Raw genomic sequence first — 25955 nt, forward strand, 5'->3', positions numbered from 1 at the left:
CAAAAAAACAAACGAACAAAAAAAAAAACTAAGGTGTAGTAATCCTTTCACAGGGCTCTGAGCCCGACACCTCTCATCGTAAAACTCACCAGCACCTCACCACTCAGTCAGTCCTGTCCTTGGAGAGTAGGGAGATTGGTGTCTATGTGGAGTGAACTGTGTGTGTGAGTGTTGCTGAGCGCCTAAGTCACCTCAGCCATGGATCCAAAAATGAGCCACATGGGTTTCCCAAAATGGAGGGAAAATGGCAGCTGGGAATGCTGGAGGCTTGGCCCTCATGGCAATGGGGGTTGCTGGTCATCCACCGAGCAGAGACAGGCATTCATCTGGCGCTAAAGCCAGGAAGAATGACTCAGGGCTACTGGGCTGAAAACTTTCTTTTTTCTTGCTTTTAACTGTGTGCTCATCATCTCTATCTGCAATGCAGCAGGCTGCTGGGGATCACATTCACAGTTGCAGTGCCAATGCGCTAAGACTGCACGCACAGTGAAAAGAAATACAGAGGAAAGAGGAAAAACAGTATGGGACAGGGAGCGTGTGTGGACAGAGTAAAAAAAAGGGAGAAAAACTGTACAGCAGAGAGCTCTGCCTTTGGGCAATGACAGCCACTTCGCACACTTCCTGTTTCAAAATTACTGACAGCATGGATGCATGTGCACGCACGCACGCACGCACGCACGCACGCACGCACGCACGCACGCACGCACGCACGCACGCACGCACGCACGCACGCACACACACACACACACACACACACACACACACACACACACACACACACACACACTAAGACCAGCTGGGCCGACATCCAGAGCCAGTCACAGTAACAGCCAGGGAGCTGACTAGTCATCTCAGATAAGAGGTGGCTGCTGGTGCTCTAAACACATCACCAGTCCCCTCATCTCCCCATGAGATGAATTGAGATGATAAATAATGGAGGTCCCGGTACTTAAACAACAATATTTCCAGGTATAACACCAACTATATAAGCAGAGGTGGGACCAGGGACGTAACGAAATCAGGAAAAGATGTAGAATAGGAAATCAATGACACTTGTCCGCCCCTCAAATTGAAAAATGTTATCTCGGGTGAGTCGTTATCTTAATTCAGTGAATTTACAGACTATAGAGTGAGTTCACTGGACCTTAAAGTGTCTTTTTACCCTTTAGTCTTTCTATGAGTAGGGATTTCCAAATCCCCAGCCAGTTCCATAAGCTGGTGCACATACTGTACGTAGGTCCTCCAAAATCTTCTAAATGTGACATCCAGCCACAACAACAAAGTTGTATTTGCCAAGGTGTTGAGATATCAATGGCACATTAGATTGTGCCTCTGCCCCAGTACAATGGAAGTGATTTGGCACTTACTTCTAACCTCTACCTGGTGTATGAGCTTAACAAGGAACACTTGCCTATTTATTATCTCATCTGGGGCTTCAAACCACTTTTAACAGGAAGCCTGTGTTACTTTGGGGGTTGAAAGAAGCATTTACAGTCTGTCAACACAAGCTGTGCATCCTAGATATCCTCCCTGGATATAAAGCTCACACACATTTTGGCTGGAATATAAATCAAATGGACTTTATCCTGAAGTAGTCTGGTCTTTGAGTGGCCTGATCTCTGTATAGAAAAACATCTGCCATACAAGTTTTAAGGTTACCCTTCATGTTTTCCTGGTTGCTTAAGCACTTTGCAAAAAGTGAATTAAAATGACGTCATGCACAATGACACTTTAAATATCAAGGCCTGTGGATCGGGTGCCATTTTGGAACCAGGACATTATTAATTTCTCCAAACACAAATCAGGACAAACACAAATAAGTAAGTACCAGATATAAATGGGGCTTAAAAGTCAGGATATCTTCTCATTATTAGTTCTGTTTTCAACCGTCTTCCAATATTTCTCTAATCTTAGCAGAAACCATTCCCATTTTAATTTTGGGGATATTACCACTGCCTAAGATGCACTTTTCCTGTTCTTGTCTGTCTCACAGTTTTCACTAAATGAAAGCTTATTTCCTGATGGGCAATAAATACTCATTTTTCAGCTCAGCTCCTCTCTAGTGAGCAGTTTTAGCACCATGAAGGGACAGAGAAACACTCAGTCTTGGTTACTCCTTCCTCCATATCCATCTTCAGCTCTACCAACGCACTGTCTTCATTAGGTAACGGAGCAGCCCCCTCCCTCCTTGTTTTCCTCCCCAGCTGCCTTCTGCTCTCGCTCCATATCTCTCTCCCTCTCTCCACACTTCAAAGCGAGTCTCTATGTCACTCTGGGGGAAAGAAAACGGTTAATGCCTGGGGCTTTGATGTTCCACTGCTGTGTGAGCCCAGCCAATCCTCAGCCTGTGCTTGCCTCCCATCCTGAAATCATCTAATAATTCTTTATGGAGGAGAGAGGCAAGGAGAGGGAGATTATGAAACTCTTTCACTCCTCTTCCACATGTATCCATCTCCCTCCCTTCAATATGGAATTCCAGTCCTGACAACCAAATGCCGTCAGAAAATTCATCATGTTTCCCTTTTTTCTCATTGCCTCCTACACAGTCCCTCTAATTTTATTTTTTTTGCATCATCTGCAGCTCATAGTATGTCTCTTAAGATGTCTCCAGCTCACTCAGTCTCCTTTGAAGGTTTGGTATTGAGGGGCGGATATGAGACTGAGGGTGAATCTCTAAACCCAGCAGAGTCGCTGCATTGCCAGACAGCATTGTCAAACAGCAGAACATGACCAGCATGAAGAGAGGGTCATCGCTGCAGAGATGGGGTTTGTCAGGAATATTACAGTGTATATGTATATATTTGTATACACACACAGACACATATATATATATATATATATTTATATATGTGCTTCTGTGTGTGTGTGTATACACATTTCAACAGGGCGTGCACACACTTTTTCCTGTGTGAGAAGTGCAAAGTGGAGCTCATCGTCTGTAACAGCCTTTCTTATGATGACAACAATAATACCATTAATACCATCAGGCCCATTAGGACTGCCTCGGTTTTATGGAACTGACATTTTCCTGATATATTTATTGTTACTTCTGGGAGCCTCTTTGAGGCAGCTGTGGCCTACAGCGAGAAACACATCAGCGGGACCTCTGTCAGCAATACAAATGCCAGTTTTCCTATGTGATATTCTTCCAGACACAGTATGATCTTCTACTGAAGCAGTATTTCCCAGACATTATTATTCTGCTCTGTGGTTAAAACCAACACCAGAGAGCTGTGAAAGCCTAACAAAATATAACTGCAGATTCGCAGCTACGCGAAATTTCAATAAAGCCCCATGAAATTTAAAAACAAGAGTTTCATTCCTAAATAATAAAAAATGCTGTAAAAATTACAAGAAATTAAATCAAACCACAACTGAGTTCAGATTTTAGGTTTAGATTTTAGTTTTTTGTACTGATTTATCACAGATTTGTAGAAGAAATGTGGTCTGGTGCTTTGGGATAATTACTAATCTATGTTCACAGAATATCCAGTAATATCAGCAGGTACATAACATCTTTAGCTCCTGAACTGCTGGTAGACATATAAATACATGATAAACCACTGTTAAAAACTAGATGCAGGGTTTTTGGTTTTTTTTGACAGCTCAGAAATGTCGAACTTAACCAAGATCTAAACAGGCATTTTAGCACATGATTATTACAAACGTAAAGTTGATCACAGTGCAAATTTCATTCCACAGTGTTTCACTGTTACGTTTATCATCACCTGTCACACAAATGACCTTTAAAGAATTCAAAGGGAAGGATCACAGTTCATCCAAAGAGAAAACGGGGATGGAAAGACAACTTGAAAGGAGGGAAGAGGGAGCACTAAAGAAGCCAGGAACAGGGTGTAACATACTGAGCACTAGCAGTTCAGTCCAATTTCACTAGAACAAGTACTCTACCTTGACACTTGCATACTGCTAGCCCCTGCATCTGTAAATAACCTAATTTTAGGTTCCTTTTCTATTTTCACAGGCAAGGGAGGGAAAGATTAAGGGACTCACCAGCCACAGAGTTAGGGCGGGGCATGAGGTACAGAGGGATGGAGTGGGCAGAGTGGGAGGACATGCTCTCCAGGCTGCGCTCAGGGATTTTATTGAGGCTGTAGGTGGAAGCGGTCATGTTTTCGTCCACCCGGTACAGGAAAGAGTCCATGCCTGATTTCTGCGACTGCCACAGTTTCAGGTTTCCCCGGGAGCCCTCAACGTATTTGCTGCCTCGCTCCATGTTTTCCGAGTAGCTGGTCAGAGTGGCTGCAACAAAACACAATGATGATCTTCAGTGCTGTAAAGCTGCATGTACAACTAGAATTGGTTCACTGTGGGAAATAATAGAGGGTGTCTTACTTTTAGCCTGTTTTCACACTAGGTTTACTTGAGTTTTCCTGCCCTTCCCTCACCTTTTGCTCTCACACTTATTTACTGAACTGATCTGCAGTATGCTAATGTAAAGCTTCCCTCATCAAACTGCAGAAATTCACCAGTGTTTCCAGGAAGCAATGATGGCACCTGTTTTGACAAGTGCAAAGTGCTTCACGTCAGCAAACATTAGGCCTCTCCTGTTCTCTTGCTAACAAAGCAAAAATGCCAGAGTTGGTGTCAACATGTGAACTGCTTTCCAGTGGGAGCACAAACTGGTTCTGACTGCGTGTGAGAAGCATCACAGTCTGACTTAAAACTGATCACAGAGCAGGGGGAGTGGGGACAGGTATGGTTTCTGTTCTGAGCTCAGGTTTGTAAAAAACATTCAGATTACCAACATTCAGTCTCGACCACACCCAGATTTGAATGAAACTGAAGTGTCATGCTGGGGGTAACCAAGCTCCAAGCTACAACTTCAGCCACGTTCTTGTCAGAGATCCCAGACTGGGATTTTAAAATCACATTGTATTAACAGCTTTTATTTGGATTCTATACAGTAGGTGCCACAGAGAGAGTAGGAAGTAAAGTAATGAATAATGGAAATTAAAATATAAAATGCTGTTTTTGGCTTTTCTTTTTATAAAACTATGTGGTAACACCAGCCTGATTTTTTTTAAAGGGTTTTATATTTTACATGCATGTATGTTTGTTTGTTGTTTGTAAAATCTGTGTGCAAATCTCACCAATAATCCCACTGTCCCTGCTCTCCAGTGTAGAGGTGGGACTGGTGACAGAACCGTAGGCACAGTCCCTGTTGCCGGCCTGTCCGGGCATGGCAGGGGGAAGGGTGGAGCAGGGGCTGCCTGCAGGGGGGGAGGCAGTGCTGCTGGTCAGGGTGGAGCACGGGCTGATCCTCTGGTTCTGGCCCTGAGACAGACACACATACACACATTTTTAAAAGCTTTGTTTGGTTCCAACAACTCAATTAGTACATGAGTAGAAATGGAAAAGTACAATGTTTGAACTTTCAATATCTGAGTCATTTACAAAAGAAAATGTCACTTCAATATCACTGGTTTCAAAAGCTGAGCCCTCCTGCTGTCTTCACCACATGTAGTCAGTCCTTCCTAGGATTGTCTCTCCCACACACATTCAATTACAAACAATAACTAATGGAATTTACAACAATTTAGTAAAATATAGGTTTAAAAGCACTTCATGAATTAGACAATGCTACAGAGCTTAAGAAAAATACAAACACATGTACATTAACATACACAAACATAGTCACCAACTAGGAGCATTTCCAATAAGGCGAATAAAACTTTACCTTACAACACACTATACTGCAGCTGAGGGTCAGAATACACCAAATGTTGGAGAGGGAGCACGGAGTATTCAGTCACTTTTGCACTTTGTGTTGTAGATGTATTTTATATGTGTAACATTTTGCGCATCAACCAACACCCAACAAGATGTACTGGCAAGAGCTTTCAGTTCTACTGAGAGCTTTCAGTTTTTGATTTAAAAATGTAAAAATCATGTTGTCACTGTATTTATTAAGGATGTGCCCCAGAACATCCAAATGCAGTACACAGTCATTTTCCTTTTCAGAAGAAAAAAAAAAATAGTGGTGTTTCAAAAACCAGATCCTGCACAGTCCTATGGCCCAACTGCGGCTCTAAAAATGTACCTAAACACATCAGACCACCAAACATACAACCATTTCATCCTACTCTCACTGACAGAACTATTTGCCTGCATATTTTCCTCCTAACTGCCATAGCTACAATTAAGCACACAAAAGCTAAAACTGAAATCCCATACACACTGAGTACATTTTCTTTCTGGTCCCAGCGTTGTTTTGGCACCCTGCAGTGACCATCTTCTGTGCCAGCTCAGGTTAGGAGACAAGAGACCACAGGGAACACCATAAAAACATTCTGCTGCACCCACCCACAGATGCACTCTCACTCAAACACAGTCACGCATTTCTAAAAGATACATACATTCACAATCCACAAATATGCAGAGGCTCAAGAGAAACAGGGATAAATTATGTGTATCAATAACCCAAACACCTGGACAACTGTGCTGCTGATGTGTTGAGGTCAGAAACAGAAAGGGTAAAGTGGTACTCAAGGCAAAATATAGTTTAATCTGCAGGAGGATGACTGACAGGTCGCAATAAGCTTATACACAAACCCACACATTTACAGTCAGGGCTGCAATTAATGATAAATTTCATTACTGATTGATCTGTTAATTATCTGCTAGGTGTACTGAGGCTCAGAAAACAGAACAGGCCATCAGGGGTTGGTGGGTTGATTTGCAGCTTGTCCACATGTCAAAGTGTCCTTCAACAAGACACCGATCCCCAGTTGATTCTGATTGGCTGAGCCACTGTCAGAGGATGATCAAAGATTTTATTGTTCATCCTGAGTAAAACGTATCAGCACACCGTGCTTCATGGAAATCGATTGAATAATTTGACACATTTCACTGCAACCAAATGTCAACCTCAAGCAGGATTCATCCTCAAACAACTGAAATCTCACTGACCCATCCAGGAGTTTCAGTCTAAATCAAAGTGGTGAACTGACGAAATTAAAAATGATCAATGTCAAAGGACACTGCAAACAGTCAATAGTTAGGTGGCAATTTAATCAATCACAATTGTTTGTGTTGGGTTTCCCCTGGCTTAATGGTTGACTTGTGACATCTGTAAACACATTGTTCCTAGGATCTAGTGTGTGTGTGTGTGTGTGTGTGTGTGTGTGTGTGAGCGTGATTGAGTGAGTGAGCGGAAGAATAACACTGTCAGACTGCCCTCTGCTCTCTTCATGCGCGTGTGTCATGTTTACAGGAGCTTGACCCCAGTGCAAACAAACACGTGGAGTGATAAAGCTTCAAACCTCTCTGTGCCTGCAGTGACACTGCAGCTCTATCTGCTGGGCTAATGAACCTCGCCTTGTGCAGGGCTGACCTTAAATGCCTCACGAGGATTAGATTGAACTTGTAGCACTGTGACTATTCAGGGAGCACAAGAGTATGAAAGGCAATTAACGGCACCCTCTTTGAGTTAAGGTCACCTTGTTCCATCAGCTGCAGGTCTGGCAGGAAAGACATCAGCTACTGCAGGAATTAAACCATGTCAAATTGAGGATGGGGGATAAATAAGTGGGGTATAGATAAAACAACAGTCACTGATTTATTAAGTTAATATCTGTCTTCACTCTTTATTAACTACAGTGTAAAAAGCAACTTGATTATGCTGACAATCATTAAGAGAGACTTTGAGCCTCAGTGGTGAGTAGGCAATATTAGCTAACGTGTAAATCTGCTGCTGTATTACTCTAATTTGTGGTGTCCATTGAGAGCTAGTAAATCCCAAGCAAATTAGAAAAATTACAACAAAAAGCCCACTCTCTTATCTGCTAACAGACGCTGTCTTGAGGCAGTGCTTGTCATTTTTGGTGGTTAATGAATCAAACAAAACTGCATTGTGGAGAACAGCATTTGGGGCAGATATCTAAAATAATAAGACTGTACTGTGTGCATGATGCAGCGGGGTGCTAGTATGAGTCACGTCTCTAAAAAGAGCCGCTTGAATAAACCTCTCTCAATTTATACACCCCCACTGCTACAGCAGTGCTCACATCAAGCACAGGCAGTCCATCAGTCTAATCGCTTATCCACACTGCTTTAGTGCAAACCCATACCTAGGACCACTTGAAATGCTTCAGCAACAGGTTTGCTCCTTTTCCCCTCCTATTTCGCCCTCTCCCTCTCTCTCTCTGCTGCAACTGTTTTTCTCCTTTGGCTTGGAAAATTTATACCTGTCAAATCAGGTTTAGGTAGAGAAACCAGGGCATCTGCTGCAGAGCTTAGAGCAGACCTGTGTGCCAAAAGCTGTTTGTTGCACAACTGCCAAATTCATAAATAGAAAGGTTACAGTGCATAAGAGAAATATTAAGCCCAGCCTCCTGCACGGAAATCAAGGATCCTGCTTTCAGTGAGCGAACTTTAGCATACACTGAAACACTTAAGAATAGTTGTTAAATAAAAATCTAATTAGATGTGTGGATTTGACAATTTACAGCTACGTCTTTTGATCTGGCTATCCTGACTTCCAAGGAGCTGTCAAAATGAATGTAAGCAAGGATATTATGAAGATAAATGTCAAAACAGATTAAATCAGATGATTGCATGTTTGTTCAAGTTCCCAAGCATAATCTATCACAATAGGAATGTGTCAAAATCGCACACACAAGATTAAATTTAGATAAGACATATGAATAGCATGAACGGATATAAAACATTAAGCCTAAGCAAGTTCTGTTATCTTATGTTTCATCTTTTGACCCCAGACAATGTTTCTCTTAAAGTGTCAAAATGACTGTGCATCTGGTGACATCATGAGGTGTGTTGGGTGTTGGAGCTTCAATCTTCAGGAAAATAGCCAAGAAAGAAAAAAACACCCGAGGCTGTGGAGCTCCAGTGAAAAAAAAAACAAAAGGTTGTGACTTTTAATGTCACTGAGGGAAATACGTCTCTTAGGCACAACCTTAAAGTAGATTTGGTTGTTAAAAAAGGCCCCGTTCATTAGTGAGACCTTTACCTGTCTCGCCTCGGGTTCCTCCATGCTGTACTGGGTGCCGGCTGGCCCCTCACTCACTTTGTCTCCCAGAAGGAAACCCAGGCGCGTCATCAATGTGTTGGCTGCCTCATCCACCGACGGAGGGGGGCCCAGCTCCTGGCTTGACTCCCCTGCAGAGGTGGACCGTCAGGAGGAGGAAGGAGGTGGGGGTGAGAGAAAAAAGAAAGAATGTGTGTCAGCGGTGGGTAGAAACAGAACAGCAGCTTATTTTGCTATTTTCACTCACAAGAAAACATCCTTTAAACACTTCACTTTCACGTGGTCTTTACCTGGAAATACTAAACACACATTAGAGGCTTTGGGTAAACCACAACAGTGACAACAGTCCCAGACAGAAGACAGACAGCACCTGCTTTAAGGACAACACAATGGAACATCCTACCTGAGTTTCCCCGTAGCCCAGACCTGTGCATTACAGACACGTTCCTCGACAGCTGGACATTTTAGTTGAGGAATCTTCTAACATAAGACTCCAAAATCCCTTTAGCCACAAGTACAAGAATCCCCTCAAACTGCTTTCAAAAAAACCTTTCCACACTCTCTAGAAAAAGCCTTTTACACTGACGACAGCTTCTTCCGCACCAGTCTTCACCACTACAGCTTGTGTGACGTAATGAGATACGCCCTTCACCTGTGTCTGTGTGTGTGTGTGTGTGTGTGTGTGTGTGTGTGTGTGTGAGAGAGTGAGTGAGTGAGTTAGTGAGAGAGACAGCAGTGTGTGACTTTCCAAGACAAAGTGGGTGTGTATTCACCGCTGTATCCTGTTTACAGAGACTTCTAGCGCTAAAGAGAGAAAAGAAAACACCAGGGTGAGTCTGCATGATGATCAGATGATCAAAAACCACACACGCACACAAACACACTCTGACACAAGCCGAGGGATTTCAGTTGCTAACTTTGCACCAGGACCCAAAGCAAAAAAAAAAAAAAATCCCTTAATGACCTCACCTTGTCACCTGGTTGCCTGGTTACTCTCAGCCCATAACAAATCCTCATCGGTGGTATCATGTTTTTCAATAACACCTGGCCATCATGCCCTAGAGGTGCCACGATATCAATTTCAATTTAATTCAACTTTATTCACTGGAGTCACTCTCAGAGCTGAAGCTTTCACTAATTACTCACCCTGCTGGTTTAAAAAGAGCAACGAGTGGCTAAATGCAAACAGTTGTAATTAGATGTATAAGCCTGTGAATTGGCCCAGACATTAATGGCAGTGAGGCCAACAGCACGAGATGGTTGGTGTTTAAATAAACACCAGTAAGACCGAGGCAGCTAGTGGCAAGGCCAGTTTTCTTTTCTACTCCCCTCTCCTCAACACCCGTTCCCTGTAGGACAGGTCTGACCAGACTGGCAGGTAGTTACACTAAGTCCTGACTGACGACCATTAGGCAGTCCCAGCCACCACACCACCTCTCTCAAGACAGATAGCTTGTCTAAAGCCTGTGGTCTCTCACTCGTCTGTTCCAACATCCACAGACAGACAGGCAATCTAAGGTCCGGGCTCTCCTCTCCGTTCGCTCACGCTACAGGCAGCCAGGGCACTGTCAGGATCCTCATTAGATTGACTCCAAATCTGTCTGAGCAAGTAAGAATGACGGGTACATTCTGGGGGAGGGAAAAGCTTTGATGATGTGATGACATGTTGCTGTGCCTCAATAAAAACACACACAGCAGCAACCAATAATGAGGTAATCACAGCACACATTAGGTCCAAAACAGCTAATTACATACAGTATGAGCCTTGATGAGATGGATATGGCTACTGAGAAGTGCAGCTGGATACACTTTATAAGGAGCAGAATACATTTAGGAGGGCCTCCAAGGTCACTGACTCCCTGAAGGCTGAGGCAGTAATGGAGAAGATGCAGGCAGATGGAATGACCGTTCCACCTCAGGGATGCCTGAGATGCACAGCCATCAAACCATATGTATTGTGTGCGTGTTTGCTGCAGTGTGTGTATGCCTGTGTGTCTGGATGGGGCAGTGAAGGCTTCCCAGTTGACAGACTGGTAGTAGTAAGCAGTGAATACATTAGCACTGATTAGTCAACTGCTCCTGGGGGGGTTTGTGGCCATGACCATGATCAAACAGGGGCTCTGTCTGCCTCTCTCTGCCGCTGTGTGAATGTGTCTCTGTGTCTTACTACCAGTTCCCTGTCGCAGCGAGCTGCTGGACTACCTTGTGCAGGGGTGAGCAGTTTGTGTTTCTTTTAAAGTGGGAGCTTAATCTCTAATCTGGGCGTTGGAGCGTTGGAGTAACTCCCCTGAGCTAAACATAGGCAATCCCTTCGTACATTCCTTAAACTCTCACAAACTGAAAAAAAAAAAAAAAACATCAGTGAGATGTGGTCCATTATTTGGGCAACTCTACTGTAATCACAGAACTGTCGAATAAAACCTAAATTTAAAGGTTTGATAGGCCACAAAGACAAAAACAGTCTCATAGCTCTTGAATGTCACTGACACAGTCCTACATCTTTTACACCTCCCTCTACTAATGAGCTACTAACAAAAGACACACATACACTGCCATAATGTAGTGGTCGATTTCATTCTGCTTACAGCCTCACTTTTTAATCTTTAAATATGGATTTTGATCATTATTATAATGATGCTACCACCAAGTGAAGCCACTGAACACGTACATAACACAAAACACCTCTCTTATTTTTGTGGACCAGCCCCCCCAACACTCTCACTGCACACACACATACATGCATACACTGCTCTCCATCGGATTCCTGAGCTGCGAAGGAGACAGATGGTTGCCATAGCAACTATCTTTGCGCACAGCTAGGAATGTGTTTCTGTGCAAGCGCATCTGTTTCTCCCCGGCCATCCACAGATCTGCCCTCACGCACCGAGAGAAGGCAGAGAGGAAGCATGTGTGCTGCAAGCGGGGGACTGGACCGGACGGGAGCTGGTATCAATAGGCCACGGGCTGCAGGTAACATAACACACAACATGTGGTGGTTCCTGTTTCACCTGTGCCTGAACTTTAACTTCCACATATTCCATAGAGAGAAAACACTAATTTAGAAACAACAATCAGGATCGAGACAGTATGTTTAGATAAAAATGCAAGGCCTCAGGTGAAGAACACTTCAAGAGTAAATTAGAAACAACCCAAAGGTGATCAGGAATGTGAAGAATGCTACTGACAACTAAAGAAAATGAACACAAGGTAGATTAATGCCTCACTTAGAGCTGCAGGTCAAAGTCAAACAAGAGTAACAATGAACAGATAAGCACAGATATGTACGTAGACAAAGACATCGTCAAGAACCTGGGGTGTGGAAGGTTGATCAAGAGATCAGAAGAGTGGATTTCACATTCCTCATGTGCACAGGGATGATCTTATCTATGCAAAAAACATGGTGCTTCAAATACAGAGGCACGCTAGGACTCAGGGCACCAGGTTTGGTTTAGGAGTAGGTGATATGATGATATACAGGATGTGGATACACTGTGAGACTGTTAACACTGTAGAAACTTCCACATTAAGAGTGCTTTTGGTTATAGTGGCCATTCAAATAATGTTGCCTTTATCTTAAACACTTTTCAGTTTGATTCTCCAGAGGAATTTATGTGTATTGTTTATATTTATGGTATTTTGTGTATTTTATTCATGTTTTATTTATCTGATGGTTTTAATAGTCTGCTGTGTGTCCTGCACTATGAGCTGAACTGAAATTAAAATGCATGTTTATTCTGCTATAGTATTACATAGAGCTTTCACATATAGTGTGATTATTGTGCCCCTGGTCTTATCTCATTGAAATCTGATCTCAGTTGGACTTTACCTTAACTCAAAGTTAACTATATATACTATCATGAGACATAAAATGACAGGTACCATAACAGAGGGTTGTATCAGTAGTGGCCACACTTAGTCTTGGTAATTACCGTAACAAGGTTAAGCTCTAATGTCATTAGAAAAGCTTACTCCATAATATAAGGCGAGTGTCTGCTTGTGTTTTACAAGTAATCTCACAAAATATTCACACACTATATTTAAGACACCACAAACTTCTTTGGAGGCCAATAAAATCATCTGATACCGACATTCTGCAGGTGCCAGACTGTGCCAGAGTGTGGACTGGCATGTGATCAGATGTTTAAGTCACTGCCCTGCTGCTACTCATGCCAGGGAGCCCTTGTTAAGAGCTAAGGTGTCCATCTGTCCACACACCTGAAAACTCCTCTCAGCCCTCCTGGTTCCTCGGCCCCTCCAGTTGTTGATGCACACAGAGAATTCATCTTTGTAATCAACTGTTTTCCTGGCTCGATGGTAATTGAGATTATCATTTCAACCTTGAAATGTCACATCTGCAGGTGCTCTTATCAGCCCATCACAACTGATATCTTATTCCATTGTCTATTTCTCCTAATGCAACATAATGCAGTGGCCAGCAGCTTTTCCATCCATGATATTCAACAGAAAAGTCATGCATACTGTTCAGACTGATACAGAAATAAGAAATACTCTACAAATATATATTCTAGCACGTGTCACCTACTTATAGCTCCCACTGAGCAGAGACTCAGCAGCAGAGGCTGACAGACGGAGAAGGCCGGTAGCACTCTGTCGACCATTTTCCTCCTAAATTACAGCAGTTAAACCTTGAGACTCCCCCATCACTACTTCCCTCATGTTTTTATCCAGCCCCGGGGTGTTCAGAAGTCCACACAGCCACAAGTCTGTCCAACAAGACAAGTCAGGAAGCTAACACTGCATTTCCAAGTGGCAACAGGAAGAGGAGAGGCAAGATGAGAAAGCAGATATAACAGAACCAAATCTCAGCAGAGTGCTGTCCTCGAGTGACTCGCATTACTCTCTTCCCTGTGCAAGGAGCGGAGAGACAGAGGAGGAGGGGGGAGGTTCTGACAAGGAGAGATGGGGGTAGAGAGAAATCTGGACTGTCCGCAGGATTACAGAGCAACCACCGACTGTGAAGTTAACAGAAAACAGCAGCAGCACCTAAACAAGCTCTGTGTCCGAGAAGGAGGGAGGATTAGAGCGAGAAAGGGAGGAGGTAACGAGGATAGCCACCGTGGGCACCAGGAGAGCTATTCCATTAATGATCTTAGCCATGTTTTTATCATTTCAGCAGCTAGAAGAATAACTGGCAAACCAACAACTTCTCATCTCTCTCCGTGCCTCTGTGCTGCATTCATAGACCTGAACCAACATGCAAAAGTAACAGAACCAAATGAGGGATGAGCTGGCTGCACACTTACCAGGGCAGTATGCGTCCAGGTCTGGGTTCTTGGCAGTGGTGGAGGTGTGTGTAGGGGAGCCAAGCTCTGATTGTGGAATGCGAGGGCTCTCCACAAACTTTGCTTTCCGCAGAGGGGCTGGGAGCAGAAAGCATACACACATATAGAGAAGGAGACAACATGCACACACACACACACACACATACACAAACACATAGAGAAACACACACAGACGTACAGAACAGGGAGATGGAAGAAGACAAGAAAGAGAGGAGTGACAGGGACAGGACAGAAAGGGAGGAAGACAGAGAGCTTATGAACTTGAAGCAGAACACTGATAAAATGAAAACATCCTGAAGGCTTCTCAGGCAGCTCTGTATTTGCCTTGGGTCAAATAAAAATAAAGCACCAGTAAACAAGCAGCATTGGCAATCAGAACTGGGCAGGGCCAAACCACTACACCAGCAACACATAAACCCACAAATGTAATATGAAAATATCACAATATTTTCTCCGGATGAGGCAGCATTTAATTTACAACACTCACAAACCAGCAAACATGTGTCCTAAGATGGAGTGTCAGATCAAGCCCTTGGTGACTGTTTATCCAATGTCCTAATTGCACCATGAATGTAAATGAGATCAATTTTGAGAGTGACCTTGCGCCCGACTCAAGCTCAAGGTCTGAGACATCGAACAAGTGCTTTTGACAAGAAATGCAGAGAGAGAGAGAGAGAGAGAACATGGAAAGCCGGGGGTGGTGGCTGTGACACAGTCTTGTGCTAGCTTCTTGGTTACAGCACTGTTACCCAACACCAGCTTATAACATCATGAATGCATACATTGTGGCAGGTCTACCAGGCACAGGAAGGACATTCATTCTCGGTGAACACACAGTAAAAGACGCCAAACAAACTGTTAGCAATCAACCAGTAGTGGAACAACTTCTCCAGAATGTTGCTATAAAATAACTGATTCTGATAAGGGCACCATAAATACTTCCTCCAATCTGTCTGCCTTTTAATGCTTTGATGATTAACACAGAAATGCAAAAGGAGAAAGAAATGTCCCTGACTGTATACAGACATGACTTCCTCAGCTATAATTACACACAGCAGAAGGCAGGACATGTTTTTGAATATCTTTTCTTTGTCTGTAATAGAAGTCATCACTTGCTTGAAAGGACTACTGTAATGGTGCTGGACACAAGCCCAACTGCACAAAGAAAGTCAACTAATATCAACAAAACCGTGTGCATGGCTCATTTATTTAATCAAATCTTCTTCTTTTTGCACTTGTGGAGTTCAGTATGGTCAGGAGATAAGTATAATTAATTCTAATCTGGTTAAATAAGGGTTTGAAGTAGATTATACTGTATACCACAAACACTAACCATTCTTATTATAGCTGAGTGCACATGTCCAGTGCAGCAAACACTGTGCTGGAAATCATGAGCAGCTGCTGAAACATATGTTCATGCAGCAGTGACTGCAGAACAAGTACAGGCTTTTCACTATTGTCGTTTAAGGTTCAAGAGAAAACTGATTTGAAATGGAACAGATCAAACGATGCACATTGCAGCATAAGAAATTTGGTCAATGCAAAACACATTATAAAGCATCAGAAGTTCATGCCTCCATGAAGGCAGCACAATCCTTTCATTTTTAATAGAAGACTATTTCATTCATTTATTCATTTACTTCTCAAACCCACTGGTTTATTCTTCATGAAATTTTTTTCATAGTAACTGTTAATACTGTTAATTCTGGGATTTATGGGGGAAAATATCTCGGTCCATAAGGAAGCATGTAATCCTTAATGTTCTGCTTGCAGCTCTGTAGTGCTGTATATTTAGGCATTGCATGCTAACCTGCTGACACTGACAACATCAACATGATGTTAAGCTGAAATAATATTTACCATTGCCACTATTTTACCTTAGCATGCTAACATCCATTAATTACACAATTAAACATCTATTATTACAGGATCAAAGTGGTGAATCAACAGACACTGCCACCTCTAAAGAAAAATATTACCAAAAACACACAAAAATTATATATTGACAAGTAATACAGCACAAGCTGTAAGTTTAACCAAATACTGTAATGTTTAAAAACACACTAATTTGAAATCCTTGAAAAAGTCTCCACCTTAAACTGGATCTGCACAAAAAGTACAAAGTTGTTCCTTGTCCCATGGTCTGAACTTTTCACTGAAATCTGCTGTCAAGCTTTCAGATTTTCTGCTCACTGACACAAACACAAACGCAGTCAAACAAACAAAAACAAAATCTACTTGGCAGAGGAAGTAACTCCTTCAGACATAGATGTGTTCACTTGCCACACACACATACATAGTATTAGTACTGTGTTGGTTTGGTCTGGAGTGGACTCTGCTGCCAATTGACCACATCTAGGAAGTGAGCCAGCACAGATGCCACAGTGAGAAACTACGACTGACAGCCAGGAGGAGGACGGGACCAGAGTTATCCAGGACTCCATCAACTGCCATGACAACAACTCTGAAAGAGACATACTTGATAGATTCTGCCTGAAAAAAAAAATTCACAAACAACTCAAAGAAACATTTTTTAAATGACTACTTCACGTATTTGGACTGGAAAGATGAGGTATCCATATTTAGCTGACAATTGAGCCTGAAAACTTTATTTTACTAGTGCTGGTCATGAGTGGAAGACATTACTGAGTCAATAAATAGTAACTGCTAACATGCATTTTCATATATATTCCTATTCATGTATCCATGTATTTATTTTCCACTTACTTTTTATTATTTATGGCTGAATATTCTTTGCAAGTTGCATATCTGTATTTCTTTTGACCAACTATAGCCCCGACTTGTTTTGATAAACTGCACTTGCATGTGCACTTACAAGCTTGCAACAGTTTGTAACAAGCTACAAGGTGAGTGTGATGGATTGAGCTTTCACGCGTGTTTACAAAAGCATCATCCTCATATATATCAGCAGTTTTTAAACAATACACCTGTGCATCATGAAAGCTGCATGAGCTACTGACAATGACTGTGCTGACAGAATACAAACACATTTTAATTTTTCTACACCACAATAATAATTTTTGGCTGAACTGTAGTGAATAGAAAAATTTCTTCAATTTCTTCTTTTTTTTCTTCTTTTTTGTCTGATCTCACCTCTATAGAATGGCAATGTCTCTCTCTGTTGGAGTAAATCCCTTCTATTGCACCAGCTCCAGGAGACTAAATCCCAGGGACTTCTCTCCTGCAGTTCTGTTGTCAGTGTGTGCCAAGCTGAGGACAGATGACAGTGTGATGGATGGCAGCAGCAAATCCACTCCTCTAATGAGCTTATGAATAAATATATCTTAGTCTGTGTGCGGATGCACATGGCTGTGAAATAGATATTTGTTACATGCACTGAAAATGAATATGCATGTGCATGTATGAACGTGTACATGTGAGATTAGAGTGACAAAGGGGAGGGAATGCAGAGAGCTCTGTGACAACAAATAAGCTGAAAAACAATGTGAACATTTAAGAAGCCGATCTCTACTGCAAAGACTGTCAGCAAACACAGACACTCACTGCCTTTGGTGAGATTATCCACAAAAAAGAAAGCAAGTCAATACTGTGATTCAAATTCACAGGATGTTGTGCATAAGAAAGAGGAAAGCTTCTTTTCAACATGACAGTCCCCTCAGACTCGACCTGGGTTTTCATCAAATATATGACAAGATCTGCATACGAATTGGAAACTCCAATGTGCAATGCACAATTTCTCCTTTGCTGCAAATAAGTGAATGATAAACAAGCAAAAGGGGGCATTTGGATAGCAACGAACCACTGGCTGTACCACTGTCTCAGTTACACCAGCCTCAGGCACCCACTCAGACAAAGACACAAGCGCCCACACATTAACATATACAGACATACAGAACAATATGACATACATTGCCCAGCTGTCTGCATCACAAACGGAGCTTTACAGAAACCGAGCACGCGGCCCTGGTCACTATGGCAACAGCAGAGCACAGGGAAACGAGTCTTGTCCACCTTTCCAAGGTGGAGGTAACGCATAAAGAGGGATGATTTCACCTGCACTAAAAGCTTCAAGGTCCCAGTAGATTTGCCTAAATGTAATGAAACAACCTCTCTGTCTGTACAACTGTCAGATGCTTCACAGGACCAGGTCTTTATTTGAAGGAATTCAGTTTACAAGAGGCAAACTGCTGCTAGCAGGGCTCAAATCCTTGGTGTTGTGGTTATATTTGTATGTTGTGGCTTAGAAAGAGCTGAAGTGGTTGTTGTTAAATCTCTTTACAAATGTGATTGCAATGAGCAGGCTTTCCCCTATGTTTGATTTTCTGCATATAATAGATTCTCCAGTAGGATGGAGCTTTGTTTTTTTGCTGTACATATAGATAAACTGAAACGCAGACCTGTCTGATAATTGGTCTGGGTTTGATACTGAGGGCTTCAGACATGTTCAGACAAGTTGTTTTGTATTAATTTCACCAGTCTTAATGCATCACCCAGAGGCTTGTTCTCAGTGTGCATACAGTAATCCGGTTCAGAGACCATGGACGATTTTGTGTGCTTGTCTGGTTGACTTGTTGAACAGAACAATGCCGACCAGATGTTGCTGTGCAACACAGCGAGCTGTTCAGTCACAGCCTCCAAACAGAGGCGGCTGACAGGCAGCAGCAAGAGCAAGTCCATTAGCCTGACTGCCTCTCCCTCTTTTGTGTACAGTATGTGTGTGAATGTCTGTGTGAGAGTGTGTCTGCACATATGTATCATTACAGCCTTGGGAGGATTAGCTGAGCAAGGTGAGGCACAGAATTTTAAAAGGGTGGAGTGAGAGGCCAATTTTCTAAGGGCGCTCATTAGCTGAGCTCTCACTCGCCTAAAAAGCTATTAATTCAGTATTTCACACAACCTTACTGGGCTTGGATCAGACCAAAAAATCAAATCATGTTATATCAAGCCCACATCAAAAATGACAAAATCATTCTGGAGGATCTGAATGTATGCAGGAGAGTCAGTTTATGCAGCAAAGTGAAAAAGGTCACAGATTTTTCACAAAACATTAATCTGTATGTATCAGTCCAGGCTTGGAACAAGACCAGTCATCTGAAATCTGCTGCGTTCTCAAAAGATTTATAAAAGAACTTGACAGAGGGCCATACACAGGACCTTCAAGGCAGAGTTCAAGTTAAGACTGAGCTTGACTGACAAAACATGATGTGGCTTTTCTCCCATGTGGGCTCACAGCACTGTGGAACATCCTGTCCCCGCAGTCGCGGCTGGAAAATCCACTTTAAACACACATTTTCTTCCTGTATTGCCTTTTACCAGCTACAGTTTCTATTGATCTACAGACTGCACTGTTATCTGGGCTTTAATTCAGCTACATTTTCACCTCTTTTTTGTATAATATTGTTTTACAACACTTCATATAAGTGAACATTGACTATGTCAATAATCATCACATGCTGTTTATTTATTCAGCTTTATATTTTCAAAACCATCTCTGGTATAACTCCCTGTGTGCATCCTCTTTATGTCCAAACCGCAGCTTTTTGAGCAGCTGTCCGCTCTGGTGAACAAACCCATCATGACTGCCTTCATGACAGCGCTGTAGAGTCACAGCGGCTATTCTCAGCACTGAGCACTTCTAACATTACCTCCCTTTTCTTATTGTTTCATTGCTTCAGGTGACACAGAGGTGTGACTGTGATGTTTTTACATACCCTTCCTCACCAGGATGATGATGACAGAGACTTGTTCTTGTGAAGCTGGGTAACAGCCACAAGCTGAAATACTATACTACTTTAAGCAGTGAGAGTAGCATAATTGCCAAGGACACCACTTGATACAGTGGCCTAATAATAGCTAGGCTGCTGTGACCTCTGTCCCAACTGGAGCTTGGCCCCTAGTGAGGATATTTATAACCTCCGGGCTCCGCTATAATTGAAGTCCACACCCTCGTCATTGAGAAAATCTGGATGAGCAGAATGTTTCTCTGCTACTATTTAATTAAAGATTTCAATTAAACACTGAAAACAATGAGGAAGAGCATTAGATAACAGATTTTAAGGCTTCTGATTAAGATATTTCTGATAATCTGCCACCATCTTTAGCATGATATAAAATAAACATCAAAGCCGACCAAAATTCTTTCATGTCTAACAAAAGCTGTAATCAATTGTTGCTCTTATGTAATCCAGTAGACACAGTTAGCAGACTGATTGCAGCCATACAAAGTCAGAGCTGTGATCCAGACAAATGCCTCATAGCAGTTCAGCACCCTGAAATGACTGAGCAAATAAGTTAACAGCAGACAGACAAGTGGTGAATGTTAATACAGAGGCTGGTGTCACTGTGCAGTAGTCCATGAGGCTTTGGATACGCATGGACACACACACACACACACACACACACACACACACACACACACACACTCAATAACACACTTCTTTAGGCCTGTGCGTTTGTGTGTGTATCTCACACAGAAATGTTTGCTCAGCTCTCCACCATCAGCACTCACAGAAAGTAGTGAGGTGGTATATGTAACCCACTGCTCTGTTTTGTAAGCAAATCATTATCATCGCTATTAATAGCACACTGCGGGTTTCTCTTTGCCACTCTACAGTGTTTTTTTTTTTTTTCCAGAAGGTTCTGCTAAATATCCAGATTAAACCAAATGTAAGCAACAACCACACTAAGCGGTAGCGAGATAGTGATAGTAATACCTTAATTTGTATAACAGTTCTCAGAAAAATGCAGCCCTTTGCTTTGCGTAAGAGGATTAAAATTAAGAAAGATAAACAATCCCAAACAGTGCAATATCTGGTACTAATATAACTGTAAATTATACTAACAGAAAATCAAACACTGACAGATTAAAGAGTAAAACATGAACAAAAACATCAAAGAAAAATTTGGGTCTTGGCATTTCCATTATTTTAAAAATAGAAGACAGAAGGTTTGCTATTCTAAGATCAAGTGCCAGCTTATTTCAGAAGAGGCGCCCCGACCAGTATTGTTTTATCACTTTGTAGAAAACAAATGCGAGTTTCTGAGAAAGTAGACAGTGAAGATATTATTGCGCTGGTCATTTTTGATATGAAGTGGTAGTATGTACTCTAAAGCTTGACAAAAACAAGTAAAAAGAGCCAGTTCAGTCAGTAAACTACCATAAGCAGGGGGGCTAATCTATAACTGAAATATAAAACTGTGTATCATCTGCAAACAGTGGTAAGCAACACAGTCATGGTGTTACCAAGTAGGATAATATATAAAGAGAATAGAAAAGGGCTGAGAATAATGGAAAGTGTGACCAACCACAGAAGCACACCTTTTAAGACTTATGACATGCACTCATTTCACAAGTGTCAATCATACTGTCGTGTTCGGCCCGATCAAATCCTGACAGACACTATTAGCACCAGCATTGGCTCTCGGTTCCTGTTTTACTTTTTGCAGGTTACTTCAGTGCTGTGCTTGGGTTTGATAGCCAGTCTGAACCTCTTGTAATATGCTGTTGTTTTCTAGACAACTGGAATCATGGTTAAAAAAAAAAAAAAACACTGTCTTTCTTCAGGATTTTCCAAAGGAAAGGGAGATCACAGACGCCCTGTAATTGCTAACGTCAGCACTGTCTGGGTTGCATTTCTTAACAAGATGATATATGGCAGCTGTTCTGAAAGCTTTGGAGAAGTTTTCTAATTGCAGGTTGTTACCTGGCATCGACAGTGGATGCTGACTTTAAAAAGCTTGGTTGAAGGGGGTGACTTCATCTTGCTAATGGTGGCACTGACTGCATTTCTCTCATCATAATAAAAGATTGTAATTCTAGATCCCAGGGAGTTGTTACAGAGGTCGCAACACTGGCTCGCATGATGACTAATTCAAATTGTACAAAAGTGAGACGTACTGCTTGACAGTAAAGGAACTGGACTCAGAAGGCTGTGATTTGTGGTAAAAATGCTGAGGGCGAGAGTCGCTAGGTCACCTGATTGACAGGAGATGATGGGGGAACATGACACCCTCCAGCTAGTCTTCAACAACTCCAGTATGCAGCACATAATTATATTCCTCTTTTAACCTTTTGCACTGACAAACAAAATGATGGATTTTAAAGGACACTGGTGTCATCAACGCTTGATTTATAGGAAGAGTTGTCCTGCACAGAACATACTGTGCCCATCTGCCAATAGAGTCGCTCAGCAGGCTGCTATCACAGTGAAGATTGAATAATGAAACAGGCCTGCAGTTCCATTAGAAATCCTGAGGCCATACTGTCACTAAATGGTGAACATAGCTCATTATCCACTGGTTAGCAAATAATGCTCAGAGGGTCAGTTTTATTTTATATGCTGTGCATCAGGTCAAGCGATGCCTAAGACTGACCCAAGAAGGCTGGATCTAGACTGTCTGTCATATTTATTTCATGACCTTAGGTGTACAAACCATTTTTCTGACACAGGCTCAAGGGATTGCAAAGGAAGGAAATTGAGCAATTATATAAATCAATATCACTCTGAACCAATGCAGACAGTATATGAGGTTTTATTTGGCTCATTTTAAGGTAAGTGGGCCACATCAACTGAGAAGACTGTGATTCAAAGCCAGTTTTAACTGACTTGTCTTGTGAATAAATATGAGATCACGGGAGCTGACTTACAGTACAAGACACTTGAGAAAGAAGAACTAGAGATGAGAACAATCTTGGAAAACATACTAAGAGCCACATCATCATCTATACTATATCACTCTGGATTACGGTTATGACTACAAGCTCCATAAGTGTCTCTAATGCCACTTAAAGTAGAATCTACATTTGTCGGTGCATCTGGAACAGCTATATTTAGACTTCAGGTATAACAACTTCTCATCAGACAATCGTCTCTCAGCTAAAATCATCATAGACAAAGACGGAAAGAGAAAAAAACACTGAAATCCTTTGTCATAACAATGGATGGATGTTCTGTGTCATTGTAGATGAGACCTCGTTCACCTGGGCCATCAAGTTCAAATAACCCCTGGAAGGATGCTAAAAGCATGAGACAATCTATGGTCACAGGGAACATGGGTGCTAAGCCGAGCTGAAATGGAAGTTTTAAGTGTCATTGCCCAATACATTGTGAGTGACAGCTGACAATGGTAAGCTCATCAAAGCACCCTCCTGGTGATAATACTAAGTGGTGTGAAAGCCGGCTGTGGGTGCCTCATCAAAAACCATTCACCTGAGACCAGCAATAGCAGCTGCCGATGATGTGCTTGGGGTTTGCTGGCAGACAGTGTTATTGAGACATTTTGTTCAGTTCACACACCAGCTAGCAGTCCCCTGGGATAAGGCAGGCAGCCTACAGCACTGGAACTGGAAGGAGGAACCATATCCCAGCACATGACAGGGTGATTCTGATGCAAAACAACAAGCTGCTGCTGCTGCTGACTGCATGGTGTGGGGAAAAACTATTCCCCATCAACTTCAATCCATTTACTCAACCATATGCTACATATGACGCTGTGCTCTGGAAGGAAAAGTGAGACACACAACATCAACAAGAACAAGCACCATTAGCCGCCCACAGCTTGTACTTAGACGCACACACTCCAACAGACACACACACACACATACACGCACTCAAAGACAATTGAATGCTCACCCACGCTGACGCATGAAACAGACCAGCTCGCCACAAAAAAACACTTACATTATCACACACTGGTTGATTCACAGGTCCTCGAGCCTACACTGTCATTAGAGTGCAGCCCTTTGACAAATGCATCATTTCATGGAAATAAATTACTTTTCTGTGCTCCTCCCATTCGCACAATGTCCATACAAACGTCATTCGGACCAGTGGCCGACACAGCCGCTCCAGCTGTGAGATCGAGGCGCAGACATGCCTGGAGCAAGCTCTGGCCGAGCAAAGGTGGAGAGGCAGGGGAAAGGGAAAGACAGTTTGTGGGCACAGATGGAGGAATGAAACAAGCAAAGGAGGGTGTGGCAGGGCTCACCATTCTCAAACCAGATCTCGCATTCCTGAAGGCTGGAGTACGGCACCAGCTCTCCTGCTTCCCCCTCCAGCGACACAAGCACTCCTTCCTCCCTGAGCGATGACCAGTTCATCAAAAATAAAAAACGAACAGAAAAGAAAAAAGAAAAGAGGAAAAAAAAAACAAACACCTGCAGCAGAGCAGGGGAGGAACAGAAGCACTCCCACTATCTTCTCTCTTGTTTTCTTTCTGAGGAAATCTCCACAGGTTTCAGTGCTGATGCTGCTCGCTCAATTCAGTTGCAGTAAATGATACAGAGCCAGGCAGATATGGCAATGACGGGAGGAGCAAGAGCAGGAGGAGGAGGAGGAGGAGGAAAGAGAGAGAGAGAGAGAGAGAGAGAGAGAGAGAGGAAAAGGGAAGGAAGAAGGAAGAACACAGCAGTCACTGTGTCACTGGGGAAAGAGGGGGACACAGAGGTGACACCTCTGTCATGGCAGCACGTACCGAGGGCTGACAGGTGACCAAAACCTTCGCTACTATGCACAAAACACACACACGCAGGAGCGTTTCCTGTGAGGAGCCCGTCAGCATAGAGAGGAGTGAGTTCCTCCTTCGCCTCCGTGACTGCATTAGCACTTAGTGTGTTATGTATAGATGTGAGAGGCACACTCTCTCTACAGGAACAGGAGCCCAGGTCTCCAACAGATGAATGGTGCAGTGCTGCTGTTGTCATGGCAACCACAGAGCAAAAGGAGGGGGAGGAGAAGGGTGGGTATTGAGGGAGGAAAGAAGATGGCATAAAAAAAAAAAGAAGGGAGGGAGAGTATTATTAAAGGGACACAGTTTTGCCGGTTGTGGACGGAGCTTTGGGGACTCGTCACATCACAAGTGGGGAAAAAGAGCAGAGGTGCTTTTTGATAGAAACCAGGGTTTCAATAAAACCTACTCTATTTTCCTCCTGGGCTCAGGCATCCTTGTCTGTCCTTGTTTTACCCTTGAAACTGTATTTGAACAGCTGCAGCCATGTTTTACAGCTATTTGGGGGTTCAAGCCCACAGGGCTGAGAGTTTATTGTTACCGTATTTGCTTTTGCTGGGGTTTTAACCATTAGGCTGTAAGCATGCTGTTTTTCTAAGTGGTTTTTATCCATCTCCTCCACTTACACTTATTTTCCCACAGCAACATCTCAAACCACCTGCAAATGGTCCCAACAAGCCCTAAAGATGTGGTGGAGTTAGAGGTTAAAGTTTAAGTGCCATGTTACCCACATGACCCGTCCCCTTTTCACTGTCTGTGGTGGAATAAACTGCCTCAGGATGTTGAGTGATTTATTTTCTGCCATAGTTATTTTTGTGTGATAAAAATACTTTTACAGTCAGAGCTAAGACATGATATAAGTGGTGCAGGTTAGATGATGCAGATAGTCAATAATACACAAGGTAATCCAGTGAAATGGCAAGTGGGGGTGGTGGCACTACTGTCATTAAAATGAGCACATACACTGTGTGTGTGTGTGTGTGTGTGTGAGAGAGAGAGGAAGTAAACACTGATAACCAAGTGTTTGTTGCTCGTAAATGTTGATCTGTTTTGTTTTATCTTACCTGTTTAATAAGCAACAAACATCAATGGTTCTTTCTACCTTTTGACAAATTCTAATGCCAGCCTAAATTAAGACTGTAAGCAGTTTTAAAACA

At 42.6% G+C, this 25955-nt stretch overlaps 1 protein-coding gene across 7 annotated transcripts in view; it reads right to left on the reverse strand.

The window, feature by feature from the left end:
- tanc2b (tetratricopeptide repeat, ankyrin repeat and coiled-coil containing 2b) overlaps positions 1 to 25955 on the reverse strand; it is a 115655-nt gene that overhangs the window by 26945 nt on the left and 62755 nt on the right. For 3 of the 7 annotated variants that reach the window (XM_026314703.1, XM_026314704.1, XM_026314706.1), the window contains 4 exons: positions 14272 to 14388; positions 8990 to 9138; positions 5112 to 5295; positions 4012 to 4260 (listed from right to left, as the gene is read on the reverse strand). In XM_026314703.1, coding sequence (XP_026170488.1) covers positions 4012 to 4260; positions 5112 to 5295; positions 8990 to 9138; positions 14272 to 14388 — 699 coding nt within the window. Of the gene's footprint in view, positions 1 to 4011; positions 4261 to 5111; positions 5296 to 8989; positions 9139 to 9410; positions 9611 to 14271; positions 14389 to 24279; positions 24546 to 25955 lie in introns of those variants that run through there. The other 4 variants (XM_026314707.1, XM_026314708.1, XM_026314709.1 and 1 more) reach the window with 4 other exon arrangements.

The sequence above is a fragment of the Mastacembelus armatus genome, chromosome 19 (genome assembly GCF_900324485.2).
Source record: "Mastacembelus armatus chromosome 19, fMasArm1.2, whole genome shotgun sequence".
Lineage (NCBI taxonomy): Eukaryota > Metazoa > Chordata > Actinopteri > Synbranchiformes > Mastacembelidae > Mastacembelus > Mastacembelus armatus.